Source organism: Cuculus canorus, chromosome 1 (assembly GCF_017976375.1).
Source record: "Cuculus canorus isolate bCucCan1 chromosome 1, bCucCan1.pri, whole genome shotgun sequence".
In the NCBI taxonomy this organism is placed as follows: Eukaryota; Metazoa; Chordata; class Aves; order Cuculiformes; family Cuculidae; genus Cuculus; species Cuculus canorus.
Window position 1 is genome coordinate 153,664,060 of NC_071401.1, and position 19,359 is coordinate 153,683,418.

The window sequence follows — 19,359 nt, forward strand, 5'->3', positions numbered from 1 at the left end:
CTACACTAAACATCCCCAGCAAACGCTTCACTAAGTCACACTTTGTTGTCGCCGCAATGCAGAGATGTATTCATCATCCAGGCTTGGGGATTTGCTGCAGCTGGGCTCCCTGATTTGCTCCTCCATGCCTAGCTTCGTGTCACTGATCTCAGCTCGGATCATGCTTGGATGCCCATGAAAAATGCCTTTGCAATAGAATTTTTCTCCTTCTCCCTCCCAGTGTTCTTCACAGCTAAATGGTATTTTGGCAAAATCCAGGCTCTTAAACCTTTTTTTTCCCCACAATACTTGTGCTTTCTAATGACACACCTTCCATCTGCTAATGATTACAGAGCAAGTCAGGGACAGAGCGAAAATGGATGGAACTGTTCACCTTTCCAAGTGCCTCCCTCGACACCTGAATCCCGAGCACACTGTATCAGTAGCAGATCTGTTCCAGCCTAGAGCTGATCTCATCAGCGATGCGGCAAATGACTTCATCGAGGCTCCCCCTTGCGGGCTCGGGGCCTTCGGTGCTCACTACAGCCCCATAAATTCAAGCAGCACTCTCTGACCTGCAAGTCTTCCCCTCCCTCTTCTGCTTTTTGTTTACCCAGATAAGTAATCTATCAGACCCCTACGCCACGGCTGCGACCAGGGCTTCTGTCTTGTCATTTTTCTTTTATGTTTGCCTGCTGCCGATACTGTTCCTCAACAGGAAGAGCATTCCTGCGAGCACAGAGCATCTCCTGACTGTCCTGGACTCTCTTGAGAAGATGCTATCTGCAACAGCAAATCCAGCTGAGCCCTCCCCAGCAGGTAATGAGACACTGCCACTCCTCACACTGACCAGGAGGGCATCGAGGGATCGAGACACCCCTGGAGCTGTTCAGTCCGGAAGGAGGGCTCACACACAAGGAAGATGCAAGCTGCTCAAGCTCACCTCTAACTCAGGTATTTGCTTCTCTCTCCTGCTTGTCTTGCTGAGCTAGTTGCTCTAATGACAGAACCAACATGGAAAAGAAATTTAGCATACAGAGGTCAAGGCAATTCCCCAAAGGAAGCAAGTGCAATTATCCCCATGCTAACGACCAGAGAAACTGAGGCATCAAGAACAGATAATGCATTTCCTTGAGTCTTGCTCGGAGACACGTTTAATTGTAGACACCTAGCCATCAGGTTTTCTGATCCCTTATCCAGCATCCTGTTTCCTCATTCTCCTCCTGTAGTTGTAGAAGGATGCCTTTGATCAGCGGGGACAGGTCTTCCTGCAGCGAAAAGGGAATCGCTGAAAGAAATTGAAGGGAGCAATCCTGCTGGATGACAGCATTCCACAAGAAAGTGCTGCATATGAAAGGGAAGAAGACATTTCCTATTAGATTAAAGGAACTCAAACCTGCTCTCCCTCTAGAGAAGCCTGCAACTCTATACTTGCCTCTCTAATTGCAACCCTCTGCTGCGAAAGGTGCTTAGAAGCGTTGCAAAAGGAAGGAGATTAGCCAAGGTCAGAGAATCGCGCAGGGCTGCAAATACAGAGGATTGCATAAGTGGTGCATGGTCCGAGGTGATGTCAGGAGAGGTGCTGCCAGCCCTGTTCTAAGAGAAAGTAGCAGAGAGAAAACTGAGTCAAAAACCCAGGAAGTGGCTTTTGCAGTTGGCCAGGGCAGGAAAATAAGAAAAGGAAACAAAAGAACACAGTACTGAGCTCCGGGAAAGTGAAAGGTCTCCGACAGAAAGAGGAAAGTGACAAGGGGAAAGGGAACCTCACATCAGGAGCCAGAACCAACGACCCAGCAGGAAGCACACAAAAGCTCTCGCTGCTGCACACAAGCTCATCTGAAAAACATCGCAGGGTTCACATAAACACACAAGGCAAAAAAGCCAAACAAATGTGGGCACAAAGCAAGGGCAACGGGTGGGTTCTGACTGGCTGCAGACGATTCGGTGGGTGGAAACTCCTCTCCCATCCTGCAAGGCCGTTCTTCCTTCCCCACAGAGAGGGACTTTGTCTGATTTATGATTTGCAATTCACTTGCGATATACAGGCAGCAAGAGCGTTAGCTAAGCCCGTGCTGATGAGGCAGGAGCTCTCCTGGCTGCTGCTGCCCTCTGCGGGACAGTCTCCTGCAGGGCTCACCAAGCCTGGACATATGCACCCGTCCACCAGGACAACCTTTCCTCTCTCTGGAACTCAAACTATCCAGGCCTCCAGCTCATGTGTAATCACTTTCCTCTGCAACTGACTAATTATAGTTCCCGGACTTTCATTCTGGAGCGGTGTTAATTACAACATGGAGCGTCTCCATCCAAACCTAGTTCAGGATTCCAGCTGTTGATAAAAATAAATCAAGGGATAGGAGAAAAGTTTTTCCTCACGTGTCATCTAACTACTGTTACGAGGGGCAAAATACAAACTCCAACCTCTTTTTTTTTGTCGTTGTTGTTGCACTTAATGGCCCCCATTACACAAAAATCAGATTTAACCAAAGGGGAAAGAGATTTCTAAACCTATCAGAAATAAAAGCAAGGTTTGAAAGGCTGGTGCTGACATGACTGTTACGCATGAATTCACTTGCCATTGTTCGCAAACAGCTAAAAAGAGGTGCAGTCTTCCATTCATCCTGGACTTGCTAACCACTGGGTGTTGCCAAAGAAAGGAAAATAAACAACCTTGAGACTCAGACAGATCGAAACCTGAGCAAAAGGGGGCTGTGAAACACCACACTGCAAAACCACTCCTTCAGAGGCATGGCTTTGTGGGCTGAAAAGATGTATGCCATGTACACAGATTGTACATGACCTAGAAGAGCAATATCTAGGCCTCAGCCTCCTAAATATGGCTTAAAGATTCTCGAAAAAAAAAAATAAATCAAAGAGGTAGTAGTGACAGGCAAGGCTGACTCATAAGACTAAAATAACCCATGTAAAACGTGCCTGAATGCAGCAGAGGGAAGGATGTGGCAATTTTCTATGAAAGGCACTTAAAATAAAGGCTTTGTGATGCAAGGCAGTAACAGTTAAAAAAAGAACTACATTTGAGTGCCAAAAAGCACCTTTTAATGGCCAAAAAATCCCCTCCAAAACAATGGCTATCCATAAGGAAAAGACATTAGGTGTGACATCATGGCGATTCCCTCGCCTGCCATCTGCGGGATTAGCACTGTAAATGAGTAACCCAACACAGGGCCACTCTGACTCAGACCTCTGTCTCCGGGATCAGACAGCTTTAAGGCTGAATAAGCTGTACCGAACGCGCACTCTTATCGCAGAGGCTCGGTCAGGGCCAGCGGTGGCTGTGAGCAGCACCAATGAGACCACACATCAGGGGCTCTTCCAATGGCTTGGGGCCTGCACTCCCCAAAGGTCACCCTGTTGGCACCTCCCACCAGCATTATTAAAAAAGAAGGGAAAACAAACAACAGAACCAATAAATCACCGCAGGGAGAAGACACTCAGTTCCTTCCCTGTTCAGTCCTGGAGTCCTGAGCACAAGGACATGGATCTGTTAGATTGAGTCCAGAGGAGGGCCATGAAGATAAACCAATGGCTGTAGTGCCTCCCATGCAAGTACAGGCTGAGAGAGTTGGGGTTGTTTAACCTGGAGAAGACTTTGGGAAGATATTATAGCAGCCTTCCAGTACTTAAATAGGGCCTACAGGAAAGCTAGGGAGGGGCTCTTTATCAAGGAGTGCAGGGATAGGATGAGGGGTCATGGTTTTAAGCTGAACGAGGGGAGATTTAGATTAGATATCAGGAAGAAATTTGTTACTGTGAGGGTGGTGAGGCACTGCCACAGGTTGCCTAGAGAACTCATAGGTGCTCCATCCCTGGAGGTGCTCAAAACCAGGTTGGACAGGGATTTGAGTGGCCTGATGCAGTATAACATGTCCCTGCCCATGGCAGAGGAGTAGAACTGGATGATCTTTAAGGTTCCTTCCAACCCAAACCATTCTATGATTCTGCAATTATTTAAAAAAGAAAGAAAAAACAAATAACAAAAGCAATAAATCACTACAGCGAGAAGGTACTCCATTCCTTACAAGCCCACTGGAACACATTAAAAAACCAAAATAATATCAAGTGACACAGGGCTGGCCTGGATTACCAGAGCCACAAGGAAGAATAGAGGACAAAGAGTTTACATTCCTGAAGTCCTTAGTTACTAGTAGTGTCTTCACCAACCTCCCTCTCTACCCCCTGCTACCAGTTGTTCAGCCAGTCAGGAGAATGATAGAATGGTTTGGGCTGGAAGTGACCACGAAGCCCCGCAGTGAGCAGGGCCACCTTCAACTAGATAGGTTGCTCAGAGCCCCATCCAACCTGACCTTGAATGTTTCCAGGGAGGGGACATCCACCACCTCTCTGGGCAACCTCACCACCCTTACAAAAAAAATTTCTTCCTAATATCTAGTCTATAAACTTCTCCTCTTTTCGTTTAAAACTATTACCCTTCACCCTATTTCTACAGGCCCTGCTACAAAAATCTGTCCCCATCTTTCCTGTAGCCCCTTCAGGTACTGGAAGGCCGCTAGAAGGTCTCCCTGGATCCTTCTCCAGGATGAACAACCCCAACTCTCTCAGCCTGCCTGCACAACAGAGGTGCTCCAGCCCTCGGATCATCTTTGTGGCCTCCTCTGGACCCATTCCAACGGTTCCGTATTCTCCTTATGCTGGGGGCTCCAGAACTTGACACTGGACTCCAGGCAGAGTCTCATCAGAGCAGAGGGGCAGAAACCCCTCCCTCTCCCTGTTGGCCACACTTCTTTCCACACAGCCCAGGGTATTTTCGGCTTTCTGGGCCGGGCCAGGGCCGTTTAAAGGGAAGCCCTGGAGCGCGCCCCCTACAGCCCCCGCCCTGGAGGCCTCGGAAGCGTCACCGCGGCCCGGCCGCCCCCCAGACCGGAGGGGCACACACCGGCCCCACGGGGGTCGCGTCCTTTTAAAGGACACGGTCCGCCTAGCCTGCCCCCCACACCAGAGGCGGAAGTGCCCGGTGTCCGCACCGGAAGTAGCTTCACTTGCCCGTAGTTGCCTTCTTCCGGGAAGGGCTGGGCGGCTGCTTCCGGCGCTCGGCTTTGTCCTGCTCCTCATTGTCTCGTTTGCTGAGGCTGGCTGAGGCCACGGGCCGGGGCCTGCACTGGAGACACAATAGCCCCGTGCAGGGAAGGAGTGGCTGGAAAGCTGCCTGGCAGAGAAGGACCTGGGGGTGCTCGTTGACAGCGGCTGAACGTGAGCCAGCAGTGCGCCCAGGTGGCCAAGAAGGCCAGCAGCATCCTGGCTTGGATCAGCCGTGGTGTGGCCAGCAGGACCAGGGAATGATCGTGTCCCTCGAAAGGGCACCGTGAATCCTGGGTTCAGCTTTGAATACCGCATTCAGTTCACAGCTGCCTCTTTGCCCAGGGTTTGGTGTCTGCCCTGCCCTGTTCCCACCAGCTGCTTCGGTGACAGCTGCTGCATCGGCACACACAAGGGTCGCCCGCTCCTCATGAGCCCACCTGCTCATCAGTGCCTTCATCCCAGGGAGCACAGAATCGCGGGTGGTCAGAGTTGGAAGGGACCACTGGAGATCATCCTGTCCAACCTTCACTACAGGAAGGACATTGAGCTGCTGGAGCGTGTCCAGAGGAGGGAGGGAGGCTGGTGAGGGGGCTGGAGCACAGCTCTTATGAGGAGCGGCTGAGGGAACAAGGGTTGTTTAGCAAGGAGGAGGCTGAGGGGAGACCTTATCATTTCCTACTACTGGCTGAAAGGAGGTTGGAGTTAGGTGGGTGCTGGTTTCTTCTCCCAAGTGACAGGTGATAGGATGACAGGGAATGGCCTCAAGCTGCACCAGATAATGTTTAGATTGGATATTACGGAAAAATTCTTCACTGAAAGAGTAGTGAAGCACTGGAACATAGAATCATAGAACGGTTTGCGTTGGAAGGGACCTTAAAGATCATCTAGTTGCAACCCCCCTTCCATGGTCAGGAACATCCCAGTAGATCAGGATGCCCAAGGCCCCATCCAACCTGGCCTTGAACACCTCCAGGGATGGGGCATCCACAACTTCCCTGGGCAACCCGTGCCAGTGCCTCACCACCTTCAGTATGAAGAAATTCCTCCTTATGTCTAGCCTAAGTCTGCCCCTCTCCAGTTTATATCCACTGCCTCTAGTCCTATCACTACAAGCCTTTGTAAACAGTCCCTCCCCAGCTTTCCTGTTTCCTTTTCCTTTTCCAGTACCCTTCAGGTACTGGAAGGTCACTATAAGGTCTCCTCCGAGCCTTCTCTTCTCCAGGCAGAACAACCCCAACTCTTTCAGCCTGTCCTCCTGTGGGAGGTGCTCCAGTCTTCTGATCATCCTTGTAGCCCTCCTCTTGACCCGTTCCAACAGATCCATATCTGTCTTATGTTGAGCATTCCAGAACTGGACACAATACTCCAGATAAGGTCTCATAGGAGAGGAATAGAGGGGCAGAATCACCTCCCTCGACCTGCTGGCCATGCTTCTATTGCTGCAGCCCAGGAAAGAGCAGTGAAGCACTAGCACAGCTGCCCGGGGAGGTGGCTGACCCCCCACATCTGTAGGCATTTAAAAGGCGGGTGGACGTAGCGCTCAGGGACGGTTTAGCAGCGGACAGGCACTGCACGACGTCCCAAACCCCTTTCTCATCCAAACGCACCTCAATTCGCTCTTTGCCCTCCTGGGGCCCCTCCCCTTCCGCCTCTCCCGCGGGCCGGCAGGGGGCGCGCGCGGGGGCGGGGCCGCTCTACGCCGCCGCTCGGTGGTGAGGACGGGCGGCGCTCTAGGCGGCTCGGGGGGCGCTTGATGGCCCCGCGGCGGCGCCGGGACGGGCTGGCGGGCGTCGCGGCGTGGCCCCGGTGAGCAGCCGGCGGAAGGCCGGGCGGGCCCCGCGCCATGGAGCCCGAGACGCTGGAGGCGCGCATCAGTGAGTGCAGCTGGGGCCGGCCCTGCGTCCCCTCGGCGCCATGGGGCCCGGGCTGGGGGGGGCACAGGTGCCTATGGAGGGGCTGGGGGGTGAGGAAGTGGGGGGCCTCCTGGGGGGGCTGCGGGTCCCGCATAGCGAGGGGGCTGGGCATCCCTGCCTGAGTGTGGAGGGGGCTGGAGGTCACAGGTAGCGAGGTGTCAGGCCACGTCCTGCCTGGATGTCGGGGTTTTGGGGGTCACTCGTAGCAGGGTATCAAGGCAGCCCCATCTGAGTGTGAAGGGGAGGTCTGGAGGGTCACAGGTAGCGAGGTGTCAGGGCAGCTCTGCCTGGATATGGGGGGTGGGTCTGGGGTTCACACGTAGCCAGTGTCAGGGCAGCCCTGCCTGGGTGTGGAGGGGGAGCTGGGGGTCACTCATAGCGAGGTGTCAGGGCAGCCCCACCTAGATCTGGAGGAGAGGTCTTGGGGTCACATGTAGTGAGGCGTCAGGGCAACATCCTCTGGATGTGGAGGGGACCTGGGGGTCACACATAGCCAGGGGTCAGGGCAACACCCTCTGGATGTGGGGGGGTATTTAGGGGTCGCTTATAGCGAGGTGTCAGGGCAGCCCCACCTGGATGTGGAGGAGGTCTGGGAGTTGCATGTAGCGAGGTGTCAGGGCAACATCCTCTGGATGTGGAGGTAGGTCTGTGGGTCTCGCATAGCAAGGTGTCAGGGCAACCTTATCTGGGTGTGGAGATCACAGATAGCGAGGTGTCAGGGCAGCCCTACTTGAGTGTGGAGAGGGGCTGGCAGTCACTCATAACCAGCTGTCAGGGCAACTTCATCTGGGTGTGGAGGGGATCTGGGGATCACAGGTAGCAAGGTGTCAGGGCAATACCATCTTGATGTGGAGGGGAGTCTAGGGGTCACACATATTGAGGTGTCAGGGAGGGTCCTGCCTGGGTGTGAAGAAGGGTCTGGGGGTCACACATAGCGAGGTGTCAGGGCAACCCCACCTGGCTGTGGAGGGGGCCTGAGGGTCACATGTAGCAAGGTGTCAGGGCAGCCCTGCCTGGGTGTGGAGAAGGGGGACTGGTGGCAAGTGGAGGTGCTGGGGCCATGGGTGCAGCTGGGCTCTGCAGGCAGCGTTGGGGCAGGCCTCTATGCAGCCATTGTAGGTCAGAGAGCACTGCTTGTGTGAGTGAGATCGAGCTCACTTCTGCACTGTCCTCTGTCAAGGCACTTGGTGGAATCAATGGGGAGGGAGCGGGAACAATACTGGCTGAGGAGACTTTGTCACCATCGCCTTCTCCCTTCTGCAGACAAAGCAACAAGCCCTCTGAACAAGGACCTGGACTGGGATGGCATCAATGCTTTCTGTGAGCAGCTCAATAAGGAACTGGAGGGGTAGGTGCTTCTTCCTTTCCACAGACTGCTCCTGGATTATGATTGCCCACCCAGTAAGATTCAGAGGGGTTGTCCTGAGAGCACAAAGCCTCTCAGAATGGGGTTGGGTGGGGGATCCTGATTCACTAACAGAGGGTTCCCAACAGGATGCTAGTGACTTATCAGTGCCTTAATCCTGCAACATGCTTTTCAACTCTGGATTCCTAGATAGAAACACAAGTACCAGGCTTTTCATCAATAACCGGCTAGCTTTTTTTCTTCCCCTCACTCCTTCCAGTCCTCCACTTGCTACCCGGCTTCTTGCCCACAAGATCCAGTCTCCGCAAGAATGGGAAGCTATCCAGGCCCTCACGGTAAGGGCATCTGCAGGCTGGTAGAACTAGATGGAGGGCCAGGGTTTGGGATTGCTCCAGTTTGACTGGAGAAGCACGGGAAGCTTTGAAGTCCTTCTGAGAAGGCCCTGGAGCATTCTGAGCTCTTGGGTGAGAAAGGGGCTGATGGTGGTTCTGTCTCTACGCTAACAGTTCCAGAAGAGAGGAGGGGTGACTGGTAGGAGAGATCTTGTTCCTAGGAAGGATCATAGCCTGTTGAAGTTCATAGGGAGCTTTTTGATCTTTGTGGATATGGCAGTGCTAGGTTAACAGTTGGACTCGACGCTCTTAAAGGTCTGTTCCAACCTAAATGATTCTGTGATTCTTAACTGCATTTTGGATCCATGCTGTGTAACCCTGGTGTCTGTGAGCTCTCTAAAGGTATCCCCTTCTGTGGGCTGTGGAGCCAGCTCTGCAAAGACTGACTTCAAAGAGGAAAATCTCCTTGCTTCCCTCTGGGAGGCTGCTTGGCCACTTGGGAGGGAAAGGGGGTGTCCCTCTGCACTGCTGTGAGGATAGCTATGGGCTCTGTGCCTGGCGAAGGGCAAGCAGGGGGCAACAGGCTCTTGAAGCTGCTGCTGACCCCATGCCAGGGCTCACCCAGTTCCTCTCCCCAGGTGCTGGAGTCCTGCATGAAGAGTTGTGGCAAGCGCTTCCATGACGAGGTGGGCAAGTTCCGGTTCCTCAATGAACTCATCAAAGTGGTGTCACCCAAGGTGGGTCCCAGGGAATCATACTGGAGGAAACCAGAGTCTGGTGGCAGCAGCAGCACTTTGGGAAGCAGTGGTGACTGAGCAGAAAGGTCAAACACATGCTGGTGTGTGGGGAAATTAGGACAGTGCTAGTAGGAGATTTAGTCCTCATTCCCTGGTGAGTTTTCCAGCAGGAATGTGATCTTTCACACCTCTGCTCCCAGCTGATTCTTGATGCAGGAAGCTGAGGGCCAGCTAGGTGTGTTGCATCCACACTTTTGAAACTATTGAGCTCATCTGTGTTCCTGGAGTCACTTTCCCTGCATCTCTCTTGGGCCCTGTCTGTGCTGCATGTGCTGAGGAACCTCCCTCAGCTTTGACATCGTGACCGTGTCTCTCCAGGGTGTCCCGACGTGGTTGAGACACTCTCAGAGGGCAAGCCCAGGCTTGGTCAGTCGTGCTTTTGGCGAGTCCATCTGAAGCACCAAGTCATTACCTGCTCCTCTGCTGATGCTGCTGTTCCTGCAGCAGAGCAAGCTGTGCATGCTGTCCCATGCAGTCAAGGCAGTTAACACCAGCAAATATGGAGTTAAGAGGACACAAACAAATTATGACTAAGGAAAACCTTAATCTAGCAGTCACAGCTTGTGATCTGTGATGATGAATGGAATGGTGACAGCAGCACCCTAAAGTCCTCTTGCTGGACACCCTAGAAAGTGTCCTCTGTGTTAAGCCACTAGCCTCTGGTGGCACATGCACTGTTTCTACCTCCACTGCCCCCAGCAGACCCATGGGAGAAGAGTGAAGGATGATTGTATGGCAAGGGAAAAGCTCTAACCTTTGGACATCTCCCCACTGGGCGCGGATCCTCTGGGGCTCACCTTGCTCTGAAGGGTGCCAGGCACTTGTGCGGGAGGGTGCCCTTGAGAGAAAGGACTGGGCCCTGCTTCAGGTTCTGTTACCCACAGTCTGTCCCCTCCCAGCCCTGCTCTCCACTTGTTCCTGAAGGGCAGCCTCACCCAGCGTCTTCTGTAAGCAGTATGCTTTATTTCACAAGGCGACAGAGACCCGCCTGAGCTATTCCACCTGTCCCTGCATGGTGTTGAGGGGCTGCTGGTGCAACGCTTCTCCCACCTCTTGTGTTTCCTGTGCTGGGAACCAGGCACAGCATAGAACATGCTGCAAGGGCCTCGTGAGCTTTCCTGCTTGCTTCCTCTTTCCTCCTTCTTGTGCCGTTGGGAACTGTCTCACTTCTCCTGGGGGAGGGGAGGGGAGGAGAGGAACGTGCCAGGCTTGCAACGGATTAGATCAGTTTCAAGCCACCTCTTCTCTCTTCGTCTAGTATCTTGGCAGCCGGACATCAGAAAAAGTGAAGTCAAAGATCCTGGAGCTGATGTACAGCTGGACATTAGGGCTGCCTCACGAGGTAAAGATCTCGGAGGCCTACCAGATGCTGAAGAAACAAGGTGAGAGGCAGTGCTCTGGAAAGGGAAGGTGGACGGACACTTTGCCCTTCCTCTGTTTTTTGTCTGGGCAGAATCTGAAACAGACTCTCTCTTATTCTGTCCCCAAACCCAGCAGATCCATTAGGCATTGGAAGGGGTTGGGGATTTGTGAGTGCTTTGGTAGGCAATGCTGGATTTTTCTAGGATAGGATATTGATATAGTGGGTACAGTTCTTGTATGAAAGCACAATCCAGGATCATGGTTAGTGTGAGCAGACCCAACCCCCCCCAGTCGCAGCTGGGTTTGGTGGTCCATTAGGGAAGAAATGACCTAGGTAGTACTGTTATCCACCAGTGGGTGAGGCCTCCTGACCTCTCTGTTGGTTTCTACTGCAGGGATTGTGAAATGTGACCCCAAACTGCCTGACGACGCTCCTTTTCCACCTCCTCCTCCTCGGCCCAAGAACATAATCTTTGATGATGAAGAGAAATCCAAGGTAAGGGCCCTGTGCAAGAAGATGGACAGCAGGCAATGTCTTTCCTGCTGCAGGATCTCCTGTCCTCCTGGGACGGAGGTCCAGAAAGAGTCAAGGCCCCTGCTCCACATGTTGTGCTTCAGAAAATGCCTCACAGGAATGTTGATGGCCTGTTCCAAAATCATGACAAAGGAAACGTTGAGAGGTGGGGGATGTAGGAGTGTTTGACCTTCGGAGCTCTTAGCTGTAGGATGGTGCAAAGGGTGAAGCGCTGACATTAACCCAGCAGGTTCTGGGAGGTTTGCTGCTGGGCGGTCTCCAGGCCTCTGAGTTATCTGGCCATGAGGTCTAAATCCCAGCCCCAGATGCTGCTGCTATCTCTTCCCCACCCGTAGCCCTGCAATCTCTTATTGCCCAATCACTTAAACCTTCCCAGACCTGTCCTGCATTGCCTTTCCATCAGAATTGTGTCACCGCTCAGACAAACGTCTGTTTTATCAGTGCTGATACATTTAAGCAAGTATTAGGCTCCTCTGCGTCTAGTTTTGCAGGAGAGGTGTGATGCCAGTTTGCTGTAGGGGATATATTTTACCTCCATGGGTCAAGGCGTGCAAATGAGGATTTGTAGGTGGCCAGTGGGAGTGTTCACTGACTACAAAAGGCAAAGAGAAATTATGAACGCTCCCTTTTCACCAGTTGCACTTGCAAAGAGGCATATGAAGAGGTCTGAGCAGGAGTCCATTACAATCCCATGGCAATTCCTGCATTAAACTAGGCTTTTTCTCAGTACTGATGCCGGTGTGCTCCAAGATCTCCATCGTGTGTAACAGGCAGGCAGGAACAGGTTTTGAATGCAGGGGATCTTCAGGGAAAGACCTGTCTTGCATAACCAGAACCACAACGGGAAAAGGGAGACCAGTTGTATTTCTTCTTTCCTTGGTCTCTTATAGCCCACAAGCTCTCGTGGCTGGGCTTTCAAACGGCTGGTGTTGTCTGCTGCCTCTGCCAGGTGTGAGTTTGGGGCAGGAGTAGCCCTACTGCTGTAGCGTTGCAGGAGTGATTCTGACTGACACCCTCAGCTTGAGTTTAGAGGTACCTTCTCTTTTGTAGACACTGGCTCGTCTCCTGAAAAGTTCCCATCCAGAGGACCTCCGGGCAGCCAACAAGCTCATCAAGGAGATGGTTCAAGAGGTGCGGCTGGAGAGAAGGGGAGCTTGGGGGTCATGGTCTGGGTGGCAGTGGTTGGCACTAAGGGAGCAGTGGCTCTGTGTCCTGCTGCAGACGTACAAAGCTTCTTCTCAAAATTTGCAGCAGCAGCTGCTAAAGAGTCCTTGTGTGATTTCTGCCATCCCTTGGCTACTTGGAGAAAAGGATCAGGGCCCTTTCTGTGGACCAGACCCTGCTGCAGCACTAAATCTGCAGGATTCCACTTGTCTGACAAGTGCTGGCCCAGAGATGGTCTGGAGTTTTCCACTGGAGTGGGAGCTGTTTTGAGGGCAGCATTGCTTTGCCTTAGTCCAGGGAAGTTGGTGTGTAGGCTGGCCCAGCCTTCATCCTCTACAAGTTGTAGACTAGAGCAAGGACATCTTTCCCTATGTGCTTCCCCTCTAGGACCAGAAGCGCATGGAGAAAATCTCCAAAAGAGTGAATGCCATAGAGGAGGTGAACAACAATGTGAAGCTGCTGACAGAGATGCTGACAAACTACAGCAAGGGGGAGACAACGGAGAGCAATGAGGACCTAATGAAGGTGAGGAAAGGCCATCCCAGCATCTTCCCTGAGCGTAGTGGAGATGGGTGACTTTTCAAGTTTCTCCTGCCTGTTTTGCACTCCCAGCTGAGCATCCTGCTGCTCATCTCAGCACCACTTTCTCCTCCCTCAGGAGCTGTATCAGCGCTGTGAGCGCATGAGGCCCATGCTTTTCCGGCTCGCCAGTGACACAGAAGACAATGATGAAGCTCTAGGTAAGCGTAGCTGGCATTCCTCATTCTGTCCCCTTCTCCCTCCGTCTTCTTTCAGGGACCTTGTGCTTGGGGTGCCCATGGCATGGCATCTGTCAGCAGCCAGTGCTGTTTGTTCTAGGTTTATCAGTCTATGGCCTGGCATTAAGGGGGGTCACGTGGCAACAATCAGCAGTGTTACAGGCATCCTCGACTTCCCTGTAGGAATGATGCTTGAGTGTGTCCTGCTGAGGCTGCCATGGAGGTGTCAATGTACCCTGATACAGTGTGCAGCAACAATTGCCAAAATGCTTTCTGCCGTGGGCTGCTGTCAGCTCCTTGCGCCTTGCTTTGAAGGAATACGCAGAGTTGGATATAAGTCTTTGTTTCTTCATGATTTTCAAACTTACTTCCCACCTATTCCTATTTCAGCGGAGATCCTGCAGGCCAATGACAATCTGACACAGGTGATCAATCTCTACAAGCAGCTTGTGCGGGGAGAAGAGATCAATGGGGAGGCAGTGGCCGGTCCGCTTCGAGGTGAGGACAGGAAGGTCAAGCAGAGGGACCCTGTCACTGGTTTGCTGCAATATAAGAGAAGATTGAGAGGAGTGGAAAAGTGAAACCTGCAGGAGGTCAGAGTGGGGCTGGTGAGATGAGGAAATGGCTTGAGGAAATGATCAATGTGTGAAGAGAGAGAATTGGAAGGGAGTGCAGAAGGAGTTCCCTCTCCCAGGTGTGAGGAAGGATGGGAACTCACCTCAGCACACTGGATAAGGATTGAGTAAGGTTTCCATCTCTCAGATTGTTCCTCCTTTGCAGGCAGCACCTCAGCACTTCTGGATCTGTCAGGCCTGGATCTTCCAGCAACAGGCCCCTCCTACCCAGCTTTGCCCACCCTTTCACGTGGCTCAGCAGTCCCTGTGCCTGACCAGGCTGGTTCTGTCTCCTTGCTGGATGATGAACTCATGTCTCTGGGTGAGAAATACAGAGCAAAAGTTCTCTATTATCTCCTTGACTCTGAACAGTCTGCATGGATGGTTTTCCTTGTGACAGGAACGTAAATAAGGGAGAACTCTGGGAGACGTGAATAATGAAAGACCAAGAGGTGTCCTTCACTTAGCATGAGGGAGAAGGTGGGGAAAAGACCCTGTCATGATTCTGAACTTCAGTCTCATGATGTTTTCCTGACTAGTCAGAGAGAGCCTGCAGGGATATGCCCTCTGATTTGCTTTGGGAAAACTGACCTGGCAGGTAAAGCAAGAGGGATGCAAAGGCTGTCCCAAGATGGGATCACAAGGGTGGATCGCCCCCAGCTGCTCATGTTTACTTCTGTCAGCTGAAGTCACAAGCTGACAAAAGATGGATGGGACTTCCAGAACTTTTCACATGGAAGTCTTGTGAGGTGCCAGTCCTAGAAGGCTCTTGAGTCCTGCTTTTCCTAACAAAGTGTCTGTGTCCTAAGAAGGGTGCTTTGAGTACAACAGCATGAAGTAGACAACATGGTTCCCCAGGTGCAGGAGGGGCTTGTTAGCCCAGTAGTATTCACTACAACAGCAGGAGGAATTAGACTGTAAATGAGGATCTCTGGGCAGAAAAATATTGTCACCCTTCCTGCTCTACCCCATGCAAGGATGAAGGCCAGAGACTGGGACCATATTGGTGGTTCAGTCCTGCTACTTCTGTGTCTTGTTCAGGCCCTGATTAATGCTTTTGTTTTCTTGGCATCTAAGCTTCTTGCCATCTAAGCTTTGTGTTTGCTTTTGCCCTCAACAGGCCTGAATGATCCAGCACCGCATCCTGCCCAGGCTGCTGACAGCAGTGGCTGGAACAGCTTCCAGGTAACATCCTGGGAGCCAGGGTGGAGGCGAGGGGTGGGCGAAGGTGATGGAAGCAACAAATGGGGCGGGCAGGGTCAGGTCTGATAGTTGGAGCTGATATGCAACCCTACTTAAGGGGCTCTCCTATGCGCTCTTTTTACAGTTGTCAGATAGCAATGAGCTCAGCACCACCCCTGTCATGGCAACGCCACCAGTCAAAACAGATGTTGGCACATCGTCCCCCAAACCTTCTAATACCACCAGCGGCCTGGATGACCTAGACCTCCTGGGCAAGACACTGCTGCAACAGTCTTTGCCTCCAGAGTCTCAACAAGTGCGATGGTAAGCAGGAGTAGTGTAATCACGCATCTCTCCCTATTGTTCTCATTTCAGGGGTGCTGGACACAGACGTTTCAGTGCCCTGTTACACTCCTTGCACTCTCTCTCCTTACAGGGAGAAGCAGCAGGCACTCCCCCGGCTCACCCTGAGGGATCTCCAGAACAGGAGCAGTACTGGCACCACAGCCCACAATCCCAGCACTCTGCCCGTGCTCCAGAGTGTTTCCCCTAACACCACACTGCCCCTGAACTCAGAGCTGCCTGCTCCTTCTACACTTCCAAAAGCTGCCACCACACCAGCAGGAAGTACCACAGTCCCACCACGGCCTCCTGCCACCGTGCTGCCCCAGGAGATCTCGCTGGCCAACATCACTGTGCCTCTGGAGTCAATCAAACCCAGTGAGCTGGGGTGAAACAGCGGGACAAGCTTGGGTAGGGGGGGACCATTTACAAGGAAGTCAAACAAATCAAGAAAGAAATAACTGACAGGTTGTGAAGAAGGTGAAACAAACCACGTGAACACGGAAGGGAAGAATGTGAGGCAGCTTCTTGCTTGTTGGATTTTGTCGAGGTTGAGGAGGAGTGGTATCTCTGTCACTTGTATGGAGTTTGAGTGATGGGGAAAGGTTGTTGCTGGGCCAGTTCCCTCCAGGCTGACTGCTTCCTGTCCTTACTTTTCCTACAGGCAGCATCCTCCCTGTGACAGTGTATGATCAGCATGGCTTCCGTGTCCTCTTCCACTTTGCTAAGGATGCCCTGCCCGAGAGGCCTGATGTGCTTGTGGTGGTGATTTCTATGCTTAGCACAGCCCCGCAGCCCATCCGCAACATTGTCTTTCAGTCCGCTGTCCCCAAGGTAAGGTGGCTGCTGAGGCTGAGGTCACCAAGCGGGATGACATGTGATTCTCCTTTTGCAGGAAAGGCAAGGTGGGTGGACAAAACTTGGGAGCTGAGAGCAAGTTGTGTTACCTTCAGATGAGGAGGAGCCAGCACAATGTTTTTTTACAGTGGTCCCCAAATACAGGAGCAGGGCCTCTGGCTGCCAAGTCCCTCTCAGGAATGTGAGATGCTCTTCTCTCTCTCTAGGTGATGAAGGTGAAGCTACAGCCTCCCTCAGGCACAGAGCTCCCAGCATTCAACCCCATTGTCCATCCCAGTGCCATCACGCAAGTCCTGCTGCTCGCTAACCCACAGAAGGTAATGGCACTGTCCCTGGGGCATGAGCAGAGGCTCATCTTGCTGTATGGGCAAAGCCTGCCTACCCTGTCCCTGTCCCCTGCACTCTCTGCAGCTTCCTAGAGGCCTGAATGGTTTGTGCATCGTGGATTTCTTCTCCGACTGCTTATCCTTTCTCTCTTGTCTCCAGGAGAAAGTGAGGCTACGATACAAGCTGACCTTCACCATGGGAGAGCAAACTTTCAATGAAATGGGGGATGTGGACCAGTTCCCCCCACCAGAGTCCTGGGGAAACCTCTAGGGCCGCACATTGCAGGCACTACACCACAGAGTCCTTGGGAAGTCGGCCCTGCAAGGCGGGCTGAGGAGATGGGGAGGGCGGGTTGGGGGCTGCTGCTCACACTCCATTCTCCAGATGGCCAGGTGAGGGCCACAGGGAGCATGCCTCGAGGAGGAGAGCAGAGATGCCAGATTTTCATCCCACAAGACTAGGAGTGGAGTGAAAAGCTTTGCGTGGGTGAACGGTTGCCTTCCTTGCTCTTCCGAAGGTGTCGCTCCCTCCCTAGTCTGTCCAGATTCTCTTCTAACCGTGCTTTCCCCCTGGGTGCAATGGGGAAGAAGGATGAGGAGCTTAACAGCCTCAGCCTGGGGCAAGGCCTAGCAAAGGAAAGATCCTTTTCCTTGCCTGTCCCCTCTGCGCTTCCTGGCCCTTTAGCTGCTTTGTGCTCTGCGGTGCTCCGTCTTGTCCCCCTTACCCCCCTCCACGGAGCTGTGCCCAGCGGTTCCCTGTGTGGTGAGATTGCACTGGAACTGATGCAGAACAAAGCTGGACAGAGACTGGGTGTCTCTCCAGTATCAGAAGGCGGGCAGCTGCCCCCACTTTCCAGGGGTCAGAGGGAGTGATCTTCCCATATCCCCCTCCTTCCAGCTGCTTACTGAGCTGCTGGTGGGAAGTGGGCGCTGGGGTGGGAGCCTGGAAGCTGGAAAGGGATTGCTCTGTGCCTTCCCATCCCCTTCAGCTGGATCTCCTGGGCACTGAACCTCTGCAGTAAGGAAGCCCACACCCTTTGCATGTGCTTTATCTACCACAGAAAGCATTGGAGACCTCTGCCGGACTTTGTGCTGCGTGACAGGGGTGTGCTGGAGGGTGGGGGCTGAGTCTCCCTGCAGCCTCCTGCCCAACAGGGAGAGGAAGCAGGATATGGTCTTCCTACACTGGCTGGGCTGGAGAGTGTAGGGGACAGCGGCAGGGTCAGTTCTTCAATGTCTTCTCATTGTGAGATAGGTGATGGGCTGGGAGTCGAGGAGAGACTGGAGCCCAGCCCATCAGCAGAGGACATGGCTAAGCTCTGCACTGGTAGGGTATAGGGGGGTACAGCTGTGCCTTGCGCACCTTCGCCCGCAGCCGTGGGCAGGCTTGGCTCCCTGCGGCAGGGAGGGGGCTCGCCTCAGCTGCCTGATCACTGTGACACAAGAGCAGGGATCTGCAGGCAAGGAGGAGACCAGGGGGTGGCAGGGGACAAGCAATGCCCATCCCCATGGGACTCGCAACCATAGGAGCCGCTTCCCATCCCTAAGCTGGTTTAACCAGGGCCCGATGTTAAAAACGGGCAAGCTGTGCCCTGCGTTGGCTTGCCAAAGGTTGAGGGAGGCCTGTGTGAGATAGAAGTGAGCTGGGTGCCTCGTGCTTTTTTGGCTTGGGGGCAGTGAAGGTGAGGTGTCTTGGAGTTGGGTGCAGCAAGTGGTAGAAGAGAAGGGAAGCAAGGTCCTTATGCTGGGGTTCTGCTGTGTCTTACTTCCCTTTCTGGTCTTTTCAGGGTTTTGTATGGGTTTTTTCTTTGCAGATCTTGTTTGGTTCTTGAACAGACTTGTATATATTTTCAGTGCAGAATTCTGTAAATGAAAGAAAACAAACAAACGAACAGATTTAAAATGAAACGCCCGGTGCGAAGAATCTGCTGTATTTATGGGAAATAAAGACTTCTTTCCTCATCCTGTCCGTCTGCCTTTTGAGCCGAGAAATGCATTTTTTCCTCACCTTCCCTGAGTGCAGAGGAGTGAATTCCACCCTCATTTCCAGCTCAAATCCTGCCCGTGCAATCTTGCAGTTCATCCCTCAGTCACCCAATGCCTTGCCACAATGATTTCCCCACCCCTGTGAGCAGGGAGAGAGGACGGTTGGAAGTCCCCACTCCTGTGAGTAGGGAGAGGGGATGGTGGAAGTTCCCGGGATGGTGGAAGTTCCCCGGCTGCTCTCAATTCCTGTTTGAGAGCAGAGTCACTTCCAGCCTGTGAGCTGGGTGCTGCCCACATCTCTCCTTCCCCAGGGAGAGCTGTTGGGCAGCGGTTGGTGCCCTGCAGCCCACAGGGAACAGGGCTTGAGCTCGCTCCTGTGCCACGTGTGGCTGGTTGCAGCTTTACCGCTGCCTGTAGAGGCGCTTCCTCCTCTTCCCCAGGGCTGCCTCGCAGGAAGTGGCTCCATGAGCAGTTTTGTTGCAGAGAGGGGTATCTGCTCCAGTAAGCAGCAGCCCAGGGCTGGGAGCAGGTCTCTAGCGTTGTGTGGAAGGAAAGGGACTGGTCTTTTGGTGGCTTGGCTACCACGTGATGAAGACTGCAGGATCTGGGGAGGCTTCTTTGTGTCTTTGCAATAGGTGTTTGAAGCCCTTGCCTGCTTTCAGTGACCACAATGCCTGTTAGGAGCACCCCCATGGCTCGTGGCTGGGGGACCAGGTGTGCTTGGCCACAGGTTTAGAGCAACCTGGTGTTTCAGGCAGGGAGAGCAGTGCTCTCATGTCCAGTCCCC

At 53.1% G+C, this 19,359-nt stretch overlaps 1 protein-coding gene across 2 annotated transcripts; it reads left to right on the forward strand.

Annotated features, from left to right (window-relative positions):
• The first annotated feature begins 6,753 nt into the window (after window positions 1-6,753).
• GGA1 (golgi associated, gamma adaptin ear containing, ARF binding protein 1) lies at window positions 6,754-18,548 on the forward strand. Of its 2 annotated transcripts, XM_054055993.1 has the most exons (17): window positions 6,754-6,911; window positions 8,214-8,298; window positions 8,576-8,651; window positions 9,287-9,385; window positions 10,704-10,827; window positions 11,203-11,303; window positions 12,393-12,473; window positions 12,894-13,031; window positions 13,165-13,246; window positions 13,655-13,762; window positions 14,045-14,200; window positions 14,999-15,063; window positions 15,206-15,384; window positions 15,497-15,780; window positions 16,067-16,236; window positions 16,467-16,577; window positions 16,747-18,548. In XM_054055993.1, exons 1-17 carry the CDS (start codon window positions 6,881-6,883, stop codon window positions 16,855-16,857), a joined length of 2,001 nt encoding a protein of 666 aa, XP_053911968.1. In that variant the 5' UTR covers window positions 6,754-6,880; the 3' UTR covers window positions 16,858-18,548. The 2 variants fall into 2 exon arrangements, with proteins under 2 accessions (XP_053911968.1, XP_053911969.1); XM_054055994.1 differs by lacking the exons at window positions 6,754-6,911; window positions 8,576-8,651.
• Window positions 18,549-19,359: the final 811 nt, after the last annotated feature.

What these genes read in the sequence shown, in the direction of transcription:
- GGA1 (XM_054055993.1), top strand. Translation starts at nt 6,881, where the DNA reads ATGGAGCCCGAGACGCTGGAGGCGCGCATCA. An exon ending in TCAAAGTGGTGTCACCCAAG is followed by an intron (nt 9,386 to 10,703) that starts GTGGGTCCCAGG and finishes CTCTTCGTCTAG; the next exon opens with TATCTTGGCAGCCGGACATC. An exon ending in TTCAGTCCGCTGTCCCCAAG is followed by an intron (nt 16,237 to 16,466) that starts GTAAGGTGGCTG and finishes CTCTCTCTCTAG; the next exon opens with GTGATGAAGGTGAAGCTACA.